This window comes from Scyliorhinus torazame, chromosome 6 (genome assembly GCF_047496885.1).
Source record: "Scyliorhinus torazame isolate Kashiwa2021f chromosome 6, sScyTor2.1, whole genome shotgun sequence".
In the NCBI taxonomy this organism is placed as follows: Eukaryota; Metazoa; Chordata; class Chondrichthyes; order Carcharhiniformes; family Scyliorhinidae; genus Scyliorhinus; species Scyliorhinus torazame.
Genome location: NC_092712.1, coordinates 289,167,358 through 289,180,607, shown reverse-complemented (window position 1 = coordinate 289,180,607; position 13,250 = coordinate 289,167,358). Strand labels below are relative to the sequence as shown.

General features: G+C 45.7%; 1 protein-coding gene across 1 annotated transcript in view; it reads right to left on the bottom strand.

Annotated features, from left to right (window-relative positions):
* The window catches only part of LOC140425484 (collagen alpha-6(VI) chain-like), a 210,699-nt gene that overhangs the window by 25,861 nt on the left and 171,588 nt on the right, over nucleotides 1-13,250 (bottom strand). Inside the window, exons 33-35 of the mRNA XM_072509802.1 lie at nucleotides 11,229-11,722; nucleotides 3,768-3,849; nucleotides 2,460-3,119 (exon numbers count right to left, since the gene is read on the bottom strand). Of these exons, the coding sequence (XP_072365903.1) occupies nucleotides 2,460-3,119; nucleotides 3,768-3,849; nucleotides 11,229-11,722 (1,236 nt within the window). The remainder of the gene's footprint in view (nucleotides 1-2,459; nucleotides 3,120-3,767; nucleotides 3,850-11,228; nucleotides 11,723-13,250) is intronic.

Sequence of the window (13,250 nt, the reverse complement as noted above, 5' to 3'; positions counted from 1 at the left end):
CACCACACACATGAGAAAATAGTAGTGTAGTCCAGTCATCATCCAACAGGTTTACCCCCTAATAAGTCTCTGATACCCCATACACTGGCACTGTCACAATACAATGTCAACACCGAGATGGGCATCGGAGATTTTTTATGTTGTGGAAACCAATGGCCTGACAATCATTGGTCTGCCAGCAGCTCACTGTGACATCACATGGTTCCTGTCTACAATGTGGCAGAAGTCACTATCAGCAAACAGGAAAGCACCAAAGGAACACCTGACCCTATAAATGACACACAGGTAACCTCTGACACCCTGAGTCGGTTACCCACGCTGGCCAACAACAAAGATGGGCCTCTAGAATATCAACATAACGAGCACAAGGTGGAAGCAATACACCACCAATGACTTGGTCCATTTTGGGCAACGTCAAGCTAAAACGATGCAACAGCCATCCAAGACGACCCATAGCTACAACAGCTGAAGCAAGTTATTATCGCTGGTTGGCCCGACCACGTCAAGGATATTCACAAAAGTATTATTTGGCCAATATGGAGATGAACTGGGCATCTGCAGAAGCAAACGTCCTAAAGGCAAATAAGTCTTCATACTTCAGGCAATGTGCCAAACCATGTTAATTCACGAACACATGGACTCAACGCAAACAGAATACCTTGTCAGAGAATTGGTCTATTGGCCAGGTATTCACAAGAATAGTGACAGACTGACTCAAACATGCCACATCTGCCAGATGCACCAACCACAGCAGGGCAGAGAACTATTGTTACCGCATGAAATCCCTTCTGTCCCATGGTAAAAAAAAAACACTAGACAGTGACGATACATGTTGGTAACTGACTACTGTACCAAATTCCCTTTTGTTCGCCAGATCAAGGACACAACCAGCTTTATGGTTGTTGACGCACTCACCGTGATTTTCAGCATATTTGGTGCGCCTGAAACCTTATCTCAGACACCAATCCCCAATATACAGGATACATCTTCCAGGACATGTGCAAAAAAAATAAATGGGGTGTGAAACACATCACATCTTCCCCATACCACCCTCAGTCCAGTGGGTTAGCAGAATGGACCATCAAGACAGTCAAAGTAACACTTCTAAAGTGTAAGGCAACTGAGCAAGATTTCAGAATCACTATGCTCAATCTTCAGGCCACACCATAAGTGGTCTACCCTCACCCGGCTATTTGATGTTTTGGGGGGAAGTCCATGCCACTCCTCTCCGTCGCATCTACTCCCAATCCAGATGGAAGCTCATGATATTCTATTAGAACAAAGGAATAGGATGTCTCAGCAGCACAATCAGAGAGCAAAACTGTTAACAGAGTTAAATGTAGTTCAAAGCGTGTGCATATTGGATCACCACACAAGGACTTGGGTACAGGAAAGGTACTGCGAAAGTGCATACAGGAACAGTCATAGAAGGGTGCGATGCCAAATGAACAGATCCTCAGAAGGATTCGTCGGCACATTCTCATTGCGCATGGAGAACCACAGACGGATCAGGTTGACGATGCCTCATATACAGAGTGTCATTTCAGCCACACAAGTACCAACACCGTAAGACAAGAGGATCCCACAGTGAACGACCAAGAAACACCAGCTGAGACGGCATATTCGCAGAACATCGGACAACACCCTGAGAACTACATGAGGACAAGATACGGTCATGCCATGCGCCCACTAAAACATCACCTTCATGTGTAGAGACTATACCAAGGCTCAAACGTATTATGCCTGATGTTCATTGTTATGTCTGTTCTCTGAAAGTTTTTCTTTTTATCAAAAAATGAAATAGGGAATGTTGGTGCTATTGTAATTTTGCAGGGTGTAAATTGCTGTCATATTGGGTGCATTTCATAGCGGAAAATGACATGTAGCTCTCAGAAGCTGCATGGCGCCATCACAATCTCATCACCGTGTGTAAGGCTGGAGGATAAAAGGTACGGTCTCACCGTTAGATGTCCACAATTCCCTGTGATCCCTACTGCAGATACTCACTACTGTTTGCGACTGTAGCAGTAAGACATCATGTATATCTTTGAGTCAGGCATATAGTCAAGTCAAGAATCAGTCTGCGTAACTGTCAGGACACAGGCTAAATTAAGGCCAATGCAAAACTGTATATAATTGTTGCCAGTAATAAACATCACGTAATTGTGTTCAACCAGATCCCTCGTCACTCTCATTATCTTGCTTAGCATTGATAGCAGAGAGACATATCCCTTGAGCACTATGTCGTGCCCCTCAATATATCTGGTGGCAGCAAACCATTACCTTAAACACTTAAGGTAAGTTTTCAATGGCATACCAAATTCAATATATAACACATGTCAATAGAGATTAATAGCAAATCACTCAGATCACATTACTGGGTGAGTTATTGTATTTGTTTTCTATATGAAGTTATATTTTTGTATGCAAACTCTGCATTAGATTATTACTGCACTTACTTGCCAGGTTTTTCAGAAAAGCCACTGCAAATCTTTGTGCATATTCCATCTCACTCTCCAGGGCTCTGTCCAGATGAAGTAAATGTTGATCAAAAGGAAAACTGACAAACTCCTCCAGGACTGTGACATTAGTTACCTCCCCAAGGGTCAGTGCAAGAATTATGAAACCTTTGCATTTGGCTTCTCGTGATATTTCCAGTAATTTCCTCTCATCAATACTTGTTTCCCCTGAGAATATCGTAAAGATAACCTTGTAGGTTTGCTGATTTGTGAGATTTGAGAAGAAATTCTTCAAGCTCCATTCAATGGTATTGCCAATGCCAGAGGAACCCTCGAGCTGACTGAATGAGTCTTGGATGTGCCTCTTCTTCAGTGTTTTTGCAGTGTAATCTAGAACACCAAACTCCAGGTTAAATGGATCTTTCCCATATCTTGGAATGGAACCCGGTCTGTGCTGTACCAGGGCCACCCGGGGATGAAGATCTGAGGCTTTCGGTTCTGGGGAACTTATAAACTGGTTCAGCATCGAGTTTAAGAAATGCTGAACTTCTGAAGTCTCCGTTTCCTGTAAGTCATCAACAACGAAAGCTATGTCCAGGTTTACTGGAATAGGAAGGGGGAGAGAAGGTCTTGGACACTGGTCATCAGGACTACACTCATCTGTAAAGGAAAGATTAAAAATGATTGGTTAATATTTGCTGAATAAAATGTTTGGGTGTTAGGTTGATGTTTTTAGGTATGTGCGTGTGCGTTTTAGTTTGCTGTTAGGATTGTTAAACACCAAAAATCAAAGTTTAAGCATGTTTTTTTCACATTTGACAATATATAACCAAATTAAAAGTCTTTATTTTTGATAAACAGGATGTTAACAGAGTTTCGAGAAAGACTACCAAAACTCACTCCACAACACAATATACTGGCCTAAGCTGCAAATAATAAAGGCAGCTGTTAACATGCAGGATTTCTATTAAGTGTATAAATTGGCAGTTTTATGGTGTACTATTGACAGAACAACATGACCAAAAATCAGGATAGTAGGACGGTAGACAGGGCGTGCAGTCATACAAAGGACTTGTAATAATTCACTTACTGGTGGATCTCCCATGGTACAGAGTCAGGACCAAGAGTCACCTTCAGGTGAAGCAAGGCATTTGAGCAAGGTATTGAACAAGGGTGGGATGGAATGAGATGACACCAAAACATGTCACAAAACAGTGACAACAGGACGTAAAGAATTGCAGACAGAAAGTGATTTACAAGATTTGTTACTATATTGAAGACTTAGATTTCATGAATCTAAAATCATACCGTAGCACAGTGTGCATAAATAGATTCGGTTTAACAGCTCTTGGGACCGTTGCTGCTGTTTTGGCAAAACAATCACTGTATTCTTGTGGAAAAGAAAGAAAGAAAATTCAAGTTTTTAAAAAAGATTTGTAAGTATAATTAAATAATTCAAGAATTAAATAATAAGAAACGTGGGCCTCAATGTTAACTGCCCCACCTGGCAGAACAAGGTCAGACAGGAGCAGTCAACGCAAGGCGAGCCCGGATTTACTGTTTTCCCACTGTATCCCGATATTAACCTATTTTGAGCGAGTGAGCAGGACATCCACAAGAAGAAATCGGGGTCCTATTTTAAATAGACAGATTGGACCTGATGATATAATCGGGACACAATCTGCAATTTTAACTTGAGACGTGAGGAGAAGAGCACTGTTCACCTCCACCATCACAGAAACCTGTTGGGTGTTGATCTTGGGCCAGAGGAAGTCCAGAACGAAGGCCGTGATATTTTGCTTCCATTTGTGTCGGGGCGGTTCGGCAACGCGAGTGGAAAACCTCGCGAGAATTGCAAAGTTACATTTTGCATTGACGTTAATGCATGACACGATTGTTTATCACTCACCCCGTCCCCCTGTCACTAACAGGGTGCGTTCTCTATTGCTCAACATTGGGAACATCATTTGAATACATTATCATATAATTATCGGGCCCCTAAGGTCGAATCATTTTCCCCATCAGAAAATCCACCCCTGGCAGTGTGACAACGGAATGGAGTGAATCACGAGTGGGCTTCCAAGGTGTGCACCTGGCGAGCGGACCCCCAGGGGAGCTCAGGCCCTGACCGGAGGGGGAGGGGGGGGTGGGCACATTGCCGGGGTTTCCAGGGTGAACTGCTTTGTTCTCTCTGTGCTGGGAAATGGCTCCCCATTCCTTGGCTGTCTATGTTGCTGATGGGCAGGGTGAGCAAGAGGCCAGTGATATGTCGTGGGGCCGAATCAGTGACGGTTCTTATTAAAGTTTTGGACTAGGTGGCAGAAATAGGCACCATTTTGGTCAGCGGCTTCAATGCTGCTCCACCTGCTGATTTCTAGGAAAATCTCCCCTAAGTTAGGTTTTTCTGTGGACCAGCAGAGGCACATTCCCTCATAAAAATGTCTATAATTCCCACACAAGTGCAACTGTGAACGCATTGAGACCTTACAAATTTTTACAGCTGTACTTGTTGATATGAGTGACTTTATCACCAACGCCTCCTTTGCCCTCTGTTTCTGAACAGTTGGAATTAAAACAGGAGGAAAGCAAATCTTGAGTTTAGTTAAAACACATCAATGATTTTAGGACATGCAGTACAAATTATTCAGGTGTTAAGCAGCTATACATGTTCTAAAATGTACATCTTAGTGACTAGTTATGCTCTTTAAATACAATTTAACATCTACTTTTGCATCAATGGAACCAGGTTTCAAACAGTCTTGAAAGTGTCAAGAGTTTTGTAAAACAGGCTTGGAAAATTAAGGGCAGAATTTTAAGGGCCACCGGGGTGGATGCATTGTAAAATTCCCCAAAGAACAAAGAACAAAGAAAAGTACAGCACAGGAACAGGCCCTTCGGCCCTCGAAGCCTGTGCCGACCATGCTGCCCGTCTGAACTAAAATCTTCTACACTTCCCTCTATTCCCATCCTATTCATCTATTTGTCACGATGCCCCTTAAACGTCAGTATCGTTCCTGCTTCCATTACCTCCTCCGGCAACGAGTTCCAGGCGCCCACTACCCTCTGTGTAAAAGATTTGCCTCGTACATCTCCTCTAAACCTTGCCCCTCGTACCTTAAATCTATGCCCCCTAGAAATTGACCCCCTCTACCCTGGGAGAAAGTCTCTGAATATCCACTCTATCTATGCTCCTCATAGTTTTGTAGACCTCGATCAGGTCACCCCTCAACCTCCTTCGTTTCAGTGAGAACAAACCAAGTTTATTCAACCGCTCCTCATAGCTAATGCCCTCCATACCAGGCAACATCCTGGTAAATCTATTCCGCACCCTCTCTAAAGCCTCCACATCCTTCTGGTAGTGTGGCGACCAGAATTGAACACTATACTCCAAGCGTGGGCTAACTAAGGTTCTATAAAACTGCAACATGACTTGCCAATTTTTATACTCAGTGCCCCGGCCAATGAAGGAAAGCATGCCGTATGCCTTCTTGACTACCTTCTCCACCTGTGTTGCCCCTTTCAGTGACCTGTGGACCTGTACACCTAGATCTTTCTGACTGTCTATACTAAATTTAGAGTACCTAATTCATTTTTTCCAATTGAGGCGCAATTTAGCATGGCCAATCCACCTAGCCTGAACATCTTTGGGTTGTGGGGGCGAAACCCACGCAGACATGGGGTGAATGTGCAAACTCCACAGGACAGTGACCCAGACCCTGGATCGAACCTGGGACCTCGGCGCCGTGAGGCAGCAGGGCTAACCCACTGCGCCACCGTTCTGCCGACTGTCAATACCCTTGAGAGTTCTACCATTCACTGTATATTTCCTACCTGTATTAGACCTTCCAAAATGCATTACCTCACATTTGGCCGGATTAAATTCCATCTGCCATCTCTCCGCCCAAGTCTCCAAACGATTTAAATCCTGCTGTATCCTCTGATAGTCCTCATCGCTATCTGCAATTCCACCAACCTTTGTGTCGTCCGCAAACTTACGAATCAGACCAGTTACATTTTCCTCCAAATCATTTATACATACGAACAGCAAAAGTCCCAGCACTGAACCCTGCGGAACACCACTAGTCACAGCCCTCCAATCAGAAAAGCACCCTTCCATTGCTACTCTCTGCCTTCTATGAACTAGCCAGTTCTGTTTCCATCTTGCCAGCACACCTCTGATCCCGTGTGACTTCACCTTTTATATAGTCTGCCATGAGGGATCTTGTCAAAGGCCTTACTGAAGTCCATATAGACAACATCCACTGCCCTACCTGCATCAACATCATTGTGAACTCCTCGAAAAACTCTATCAAGTTAGCGAGACACGACCTCCCTTTCACAAAACCGTGCTGCCTCTCGCTAATACGTCCACTTGCTTCCAAATGGGAGTAGATCCTGTCTCGAAGAATTCTCTCCAGTAATTTCCCTACCACTGACGTAAGGCTCACCGGCCTGTAGTTCCCTGGATTATCCTTGCTACCCTTCTTAAACAAAGGAACAACATTGGTTATTCTCCAGTCCTCCAAGACATCACCTGAAGACAGTGAGGATCCAAAGATTTCTGTCAAGGCCTCAGCAATTTCCTCTCTTACCTCCTTCAGTGTTCTGGAGTAGATCCCATCAGGCCCTGGGGACTTATCCACCTGAATATTTTACAAGACGCTCAACACCTCGTCTTTTTGGACCTCAATGTGACCCAGGCTATCTACACGCCCTTCTCCAGACTCAACATCCACCAATTCCTTCTCTTTGGTGAATACTGATGCAAAGTATTCATTTTGTACCTCACCCATCCCCTCTGGCTTCACGCATAGATTCCCTCCCCTGTCCTTCAGTGGGCCAACCCTTTCCCTGGCTACCCTCTTGCTTTTTATCTACGTGTAAAAAGCCTTGGGATTTTCCTTAACTAATGTATTTACGTGACCCCTTTTAGCCCTCCTGACTCCTTGCTTAAGTTCCTTCCTCCTTTCCTTATATTCCACACAGGCTTTGTCTGTTCCCAGCCTTCTAGCCCTGATAAATGCCTCCTTTTTCTTTTTGATGAGGCCTACAATATCTCTCTTTATCCAAGGTTCCCGAAATTTGCCATATTCCTCCTTCTTCCTCACAGGAACATGCCGGTCCTGAGTTCCTTTCAACTGACATTTGAAAGCCTCCCACATGTCAGATGTTGATTTACCCTCAAACATCTGCCCCAAATCTAAGTTCTTCAGTTCCTGCCTAATATTGTTATAATTAGCCTTCCTCCAATTTAGCACATTCACCCTAGGACCACTCTTATCCTTGTCCACCAGCACTTTAAAACTTACTGAATTGTGGTCACTGTTCCCGAAATGCTCCCCTACTGAAACTTCTACCACCTGGCTGGGCTCATTTCCTAATACCAGGTCCAGTCCACCCCCTTCCCTAAATGGACTATCTACATATTGTTTTTAGAAGCCCTCCTGGATGCTCCTTACAAACTCTGCCCCCTCCAAGCCCCTAACACTAAGTGAGTCCTAGTCAATATTGGGGAAGTTAAAGTCTCCCATCACAACAACCCTGTTGCTTTTACTCCTTTCCAAAATCTGTCTATCTATCTGTTCCTCTATCTCCCGCTGACTGTTGGGACGCCTGTAGTAAACCCCCAACATTGTGACTGCACCCTTCTTATTCCTGATCTCGACCTATATAGCCTCGCTGCCCTCTGAGGTGTCCTCCCGCAGTGCAGCTGTGATATTCTCCCTAACCAGTAGCGCAACTCTTCCACCCCTTTTACATCCCCCTCTATCCCGCCTCAAACATCTAAATCCTGGAACGTTTAGCTGCCAATCTGTCTTTCCCTCAACCAGGTCTCTGAAATGGCAACATGTTCATCTGCCTTACCTGTTATACTTCTTGCATTAAAACATATGCGCTTCAGGCCACCAGACCCGCTGTTTTCAGCAACATCTCCCTGTCTGCTCTTCCTCAGAGCCAATCTGGCTCTATTTCCTATAGTCAGGGGCACAGATAAGCACTTCTTCTCAATCTTTTCTCCCCCAATCTTTTCACCTTCTGACCTATTGCTCCGGTACCCACCCCCCTGCCATACTAGTTTAAACCATCCCGTGTGACACTAGCAAACCTCGCGGCCAGGATATTTATGCCTCTCCAATTTAGATGCAACCCATCCTTCTTATACAGGTCACATCTGCCCCGGAAGAGCTCTCAGTGGTCCAGAGAAATGAAACCCTCCCTCCTACACCAGCTGTTTAGCCATGTGTTTAGCTGCTCTATCTTCCTATTTCTAGCCTCACTGGCTAGTGGTACAGGGAGTAATCCCGAGATGACAACCCTTGAGGTCCTGTCTTTTAACTTTCTGCCTAGCTCCCTGAACTCCTGCTGCAGGACCTCATGCCCCTTCCTGCCTATGTCGTTAGTATCAATATGTACCACAACCTCTGCCTGGTTTCCCTCCCCCTTCAGGATGCCCGCTACCCATTCTGAGACATCCTGGTCCCTGGCACCAGGGAGGCAACATAACATCCTGGAGTCTGTTTCATGTCCACGGAAGTGCCTATCTGTTCCCCTGACTATAGAATCCCCTATGACTATTTCTCTTCTGCGCTTTGACCCTCCCTGCTGAACATCAGAGCCAGCCGTTGTGCCACTGCTCTGGCTGCTGCTGTTTTCCCCTGATGGGCTATTCCCCCCAACAGTGTCCTATTCGAGAGGGGGACAACCACAGAGGGTTCCTGCACTGACTGCCTGCCCCTTCTGGTGGTCACCCATCTCTCTGCCTGCACCTTGGTTGTGACCACATCTATATAACTGCTATCTATGATGCTTTCCGCCACCTGCATGCTCCTAAGTGCATCCAACTGCTGCTCCAACCAAACCATGTGGACTGATTTCCTGCTACCTATCTGTTTTTGCCCCCGCACCCCGCCCGGACCTGTCTGAAATTTACAGATTTCATTGAATCACATACTCACCATTTAATAGCTGCTTCCCATCCTGCTGCAATTTTTAGGTGATGAACGATCAATTACAATCAAAGACGAGGTGGTAACATAACTGAAGGCTTTAATAGACTAGAACTGTTCCCCAGCAGTTTTGGTGCAGAAATGACGGCTGCTGGGACAGCACCGGTTCTTATACCCCGCCTGTCAGGGCGGAGCTACATACCAAACAGCAAATGGTAAACTCCTAGGTTTAACCAATGGTCTTCAGCCTCCCGGATACTGCAATACCTGATAATACCACATTAGGCAAGGAGGTCGACGATGGGGGTGGAACCCCAGCAGGTTGCTTGCTTGTGCCCTGGGAAGGCAAGTGGGGGATGCTTCTCACTCATAGGTCTCCTTTGACAACCATGACTCTCCCCAGCACAGTTCTCCCCCCCCCCCCCCCCCACCCGCTCTAGCTTTCCCTCATCTCCATCTTGGATGGCCTTCCTCCAGTCTCTGCCGTGAGGCTTACCTGGTGCTGGGCGCCACGTACTTTGAATATGGGAAACTGTGTGTGCTTCCAGCAATGGTCACTGCTCCGAACAACACTGCTGTAACTTCAGAGCTGCCACGGAGAATAAAAGTTGTCTCTGGGTTTGCCGACAATAGCAGGGGTGCTTTCTCCACGGGTTGGGATTGTCTAATTTTTAGGCAGAGTGGCACCGCACGTGGGAAGCAGCCAGCCCCAAATGGAGGGGCTTTGTCTGTCCTTTTTTTAGGGTCCCAGAAAAAAAAGTTATGCGGCGGGTCCTACGACGTCACGCTGGTGGGGCGGGCTCCCACCAGCAATTCAGTCTATAAAAAATCAGGTTGCCCTTTTGCAATAAAAATAGAAACCGCCCTCCATGGATTAACTCCACCCGACAGAACACCCACCCACCCATGCAACAGTGCCCAGGCAGGACTCTCTTCCCCCCCCTGGGGGACAACCTCACCTGCGTGACTCTGGCGGTTTCTGCTTCCCAGGTGAACCTCTTGGGGGACCTGCTGAGATTCACGGCGGCTTGAATTGAATTTCTAACGGGTGGTGGAGAGGTTGCAGGGGGAACGTCAGGCAGAAAGGGCTGATAATTGCATTTAAATATGTTCAAATGGGGATCCTGACGGTGAACATCGAGATTCCCAATATGTCATTGCCGGGGGGGGTGGACACAATCGGAACAGAAAATTCCGCCGGCATAAACCGTGTTTGGGACTCCCGTGGGGTTTCCGGCTCTCGCTGCCGATTTTCCCCCCCCACCCACCCCCGAAAACGGGAGCAGAAAATATCCTCATTGACTCTTTTGGTCACCATTTGGCATTTTTGATCACCTCTAAGAAATGCTGCCCTAAGATTATGCACATATTGTTGTTTATAACTCCAACTAAACTTGGGGCAGCATAGTGGTTAGCACAATTGCTTCACAGCTCCAGGGTCCCAGGTTCGATTCCCGGCTTGGGTCACTGTCTGTGCGGGGTCTGCACGTTCTCCCCGCATGTGCGTGGGTTTCCTCCGGGTGCTCCGGTTTCCTCCCACAGTCCAAAGATGTGCGGGTTAGGTGGATTGGCCATGATAAATTGCCCTTAGTGTCTAAAATTGCCCTTAGTGTTGGGTGGGGTTACTGGGTTATGGGGATAGGGTGGAGGTGTGGACCTTGGGTAGGGTGCTCTTTCAAAGAGCTGGTGCAGACTCGATGGGCTGAATGGCCTCCTTCTGCACTGTGAATTCTATGATTATACGTTTTGCAGAACAATTGACATTTTTAAAACAGCTGAATGGTAATATATATATATTATATAATGTTATAATTTTCCTCACCTGAATAGCTCGATCGACTTCTGGAATGTTCTTAAAGGAGATGATGACTGGAGTGATACCAGAATGTATTAATTGAGTGGCAGCTGTTGTTATACCCTTGGTGTCTTGGGATCCTCCATTGGTGATAAGCACAGCTATTTTCTTCACAAGGATACCATTACGAAATCGCTTAAATGTATTTCTTGCAACAAACTGCATAGCAGTGCCAATATTCCGTTTATTGGTTGATCGTTCATATCTTAGCCCTTCTATTTCTTTCAGCAGTAAATGTTTTTTCTTAAAGGCTGAAAATCGAATGAAAGACCTTGCTTCGTTATCGTATGTAAGAACCGCCACGCGAGCTCCGGAGGGACAGTTGCTTTCAGCGACGTTAATATCCTCTAGGAACTTAATTACAATTCCTTTCATCCTTTCAAATATAGGTAATGTGACATCTGAAGACCTGTCCAGACCGAACACCAACTCAGTGGGGTACGCAGGGCACTCTTCTCTTTCTGAAACAATGCAAGGAAGCAAAATGTTTTAAAACATTGTCAGGAAAATAAAGGTAGTCTTACGTGATCTATTGTTAAATATAAGGGGCGGGATTCTCCGGTCCGCCAGCCATATTTTCCGACGCAGTGCACCCTCGCCGACAGCGGGATCCTCCATTCCGGCAGCCAGCCAATGGGATTGTGACCACTCTACGCCGTCGGGAAACCTGTGGGCATGGGTGCGCTGGAGGTGGAGCGGAAGAACCCGACCAGAGAGGATTCCGCAGACGAAATAAGGCTTTAAGTGGGTTTAATTTAGTGTTGCTATGTAAGGAAGGGTAATCTTATAGTTAGATTCATGTTAGACAAAGGTGTTTGCATCTGAGGATTGTTGGTTTTCATTCAAACTGTGCTTCTATAGTATTTTGAGAGGATTACTGTGTGAAAAGTAAACAAGCTGGAGAAGTATAAAGACGATGCTTAGTAACCAGAGGCACCTTTCAGGTAGGAATGCTTTTTGAGCAGTTTTGGCTGGATTTATAGCAGTTGGAGCTAGGTAATGAGAGAGAAAGCAGCTCTCACAGATCTGCTAGAATGAGAAAAGCTTTGCAGTAAGGTGCACAAAAGCAATCTCCAGGGGAACTAAAGGACAGTTAGATCTACGAACAAGGGGATGGAAAAGAAGGTCCAGGAACATTGAAGTAAAAAGAATCAAAGACGAACTGACTTGAGAATAGGATACTGGCAAGTATTCTTTAGCTTTCGCTGGTGGCAGGATTCTACAGTCTGCACCCCCACGTTTCCCGGTGGAGTGGGGTGGCTTAAATGGGAATTCCCATTGACAGCGGTGGGAACAGAGAATCCCACTGCCAGCGAACGCCGCACTGTCGAGAAACAAGCGGCTTATGGAAGTCTGTCTGACCTGGGAAGAGAGGAGCTGATGGGATTGGCAATAGACAAACACATATCTGAAGCAATCACAAGGTCTGGTGCCCTTATTTCCAGTGTTTGAAGCAATAATATTCTGTTTGGGGAATGAGTACCTGTGTTTGTGTAGAATTTTGGGTCCATGTTGCAATTTACGATAAAGGAAGCCGGAAAGGAGAGGTGGAAAACCAAGTGCTGGATTCTTGTTAAAAAGCGGAGCAGAAGCTGTGTTTGAAAGGATAATGTAAGCAAATGATGGAAAGCATTTTTGAAAGAAGATCTTAAAGCGAGTTTTTTTGGGAATGGAGTTTGGAAACCCTCATGTAACAATCATCTGGGGGGATGGTGAGGGAAATCCACGGAAGATCAGTTGAGTGGCATCGGCCATTTGGTTCAGAATGAGTGTTCTATTAAAAAATTTGTATACATGTGTGATCTCGGAGGGGAGTAAAGGAATACTGTATTACACATAGAACATACAGTGCAGAAGGAGGCCATTCGGCCTATCGAGTCTGCACCGACCCACTTAAGCCATCACTTCCACCCTATCCCCGTAACCCCAAAACCCCATCTAACCTTTTTTGGTCACTAAGGGCAATTTATCATAGGCAATCCACCTAAA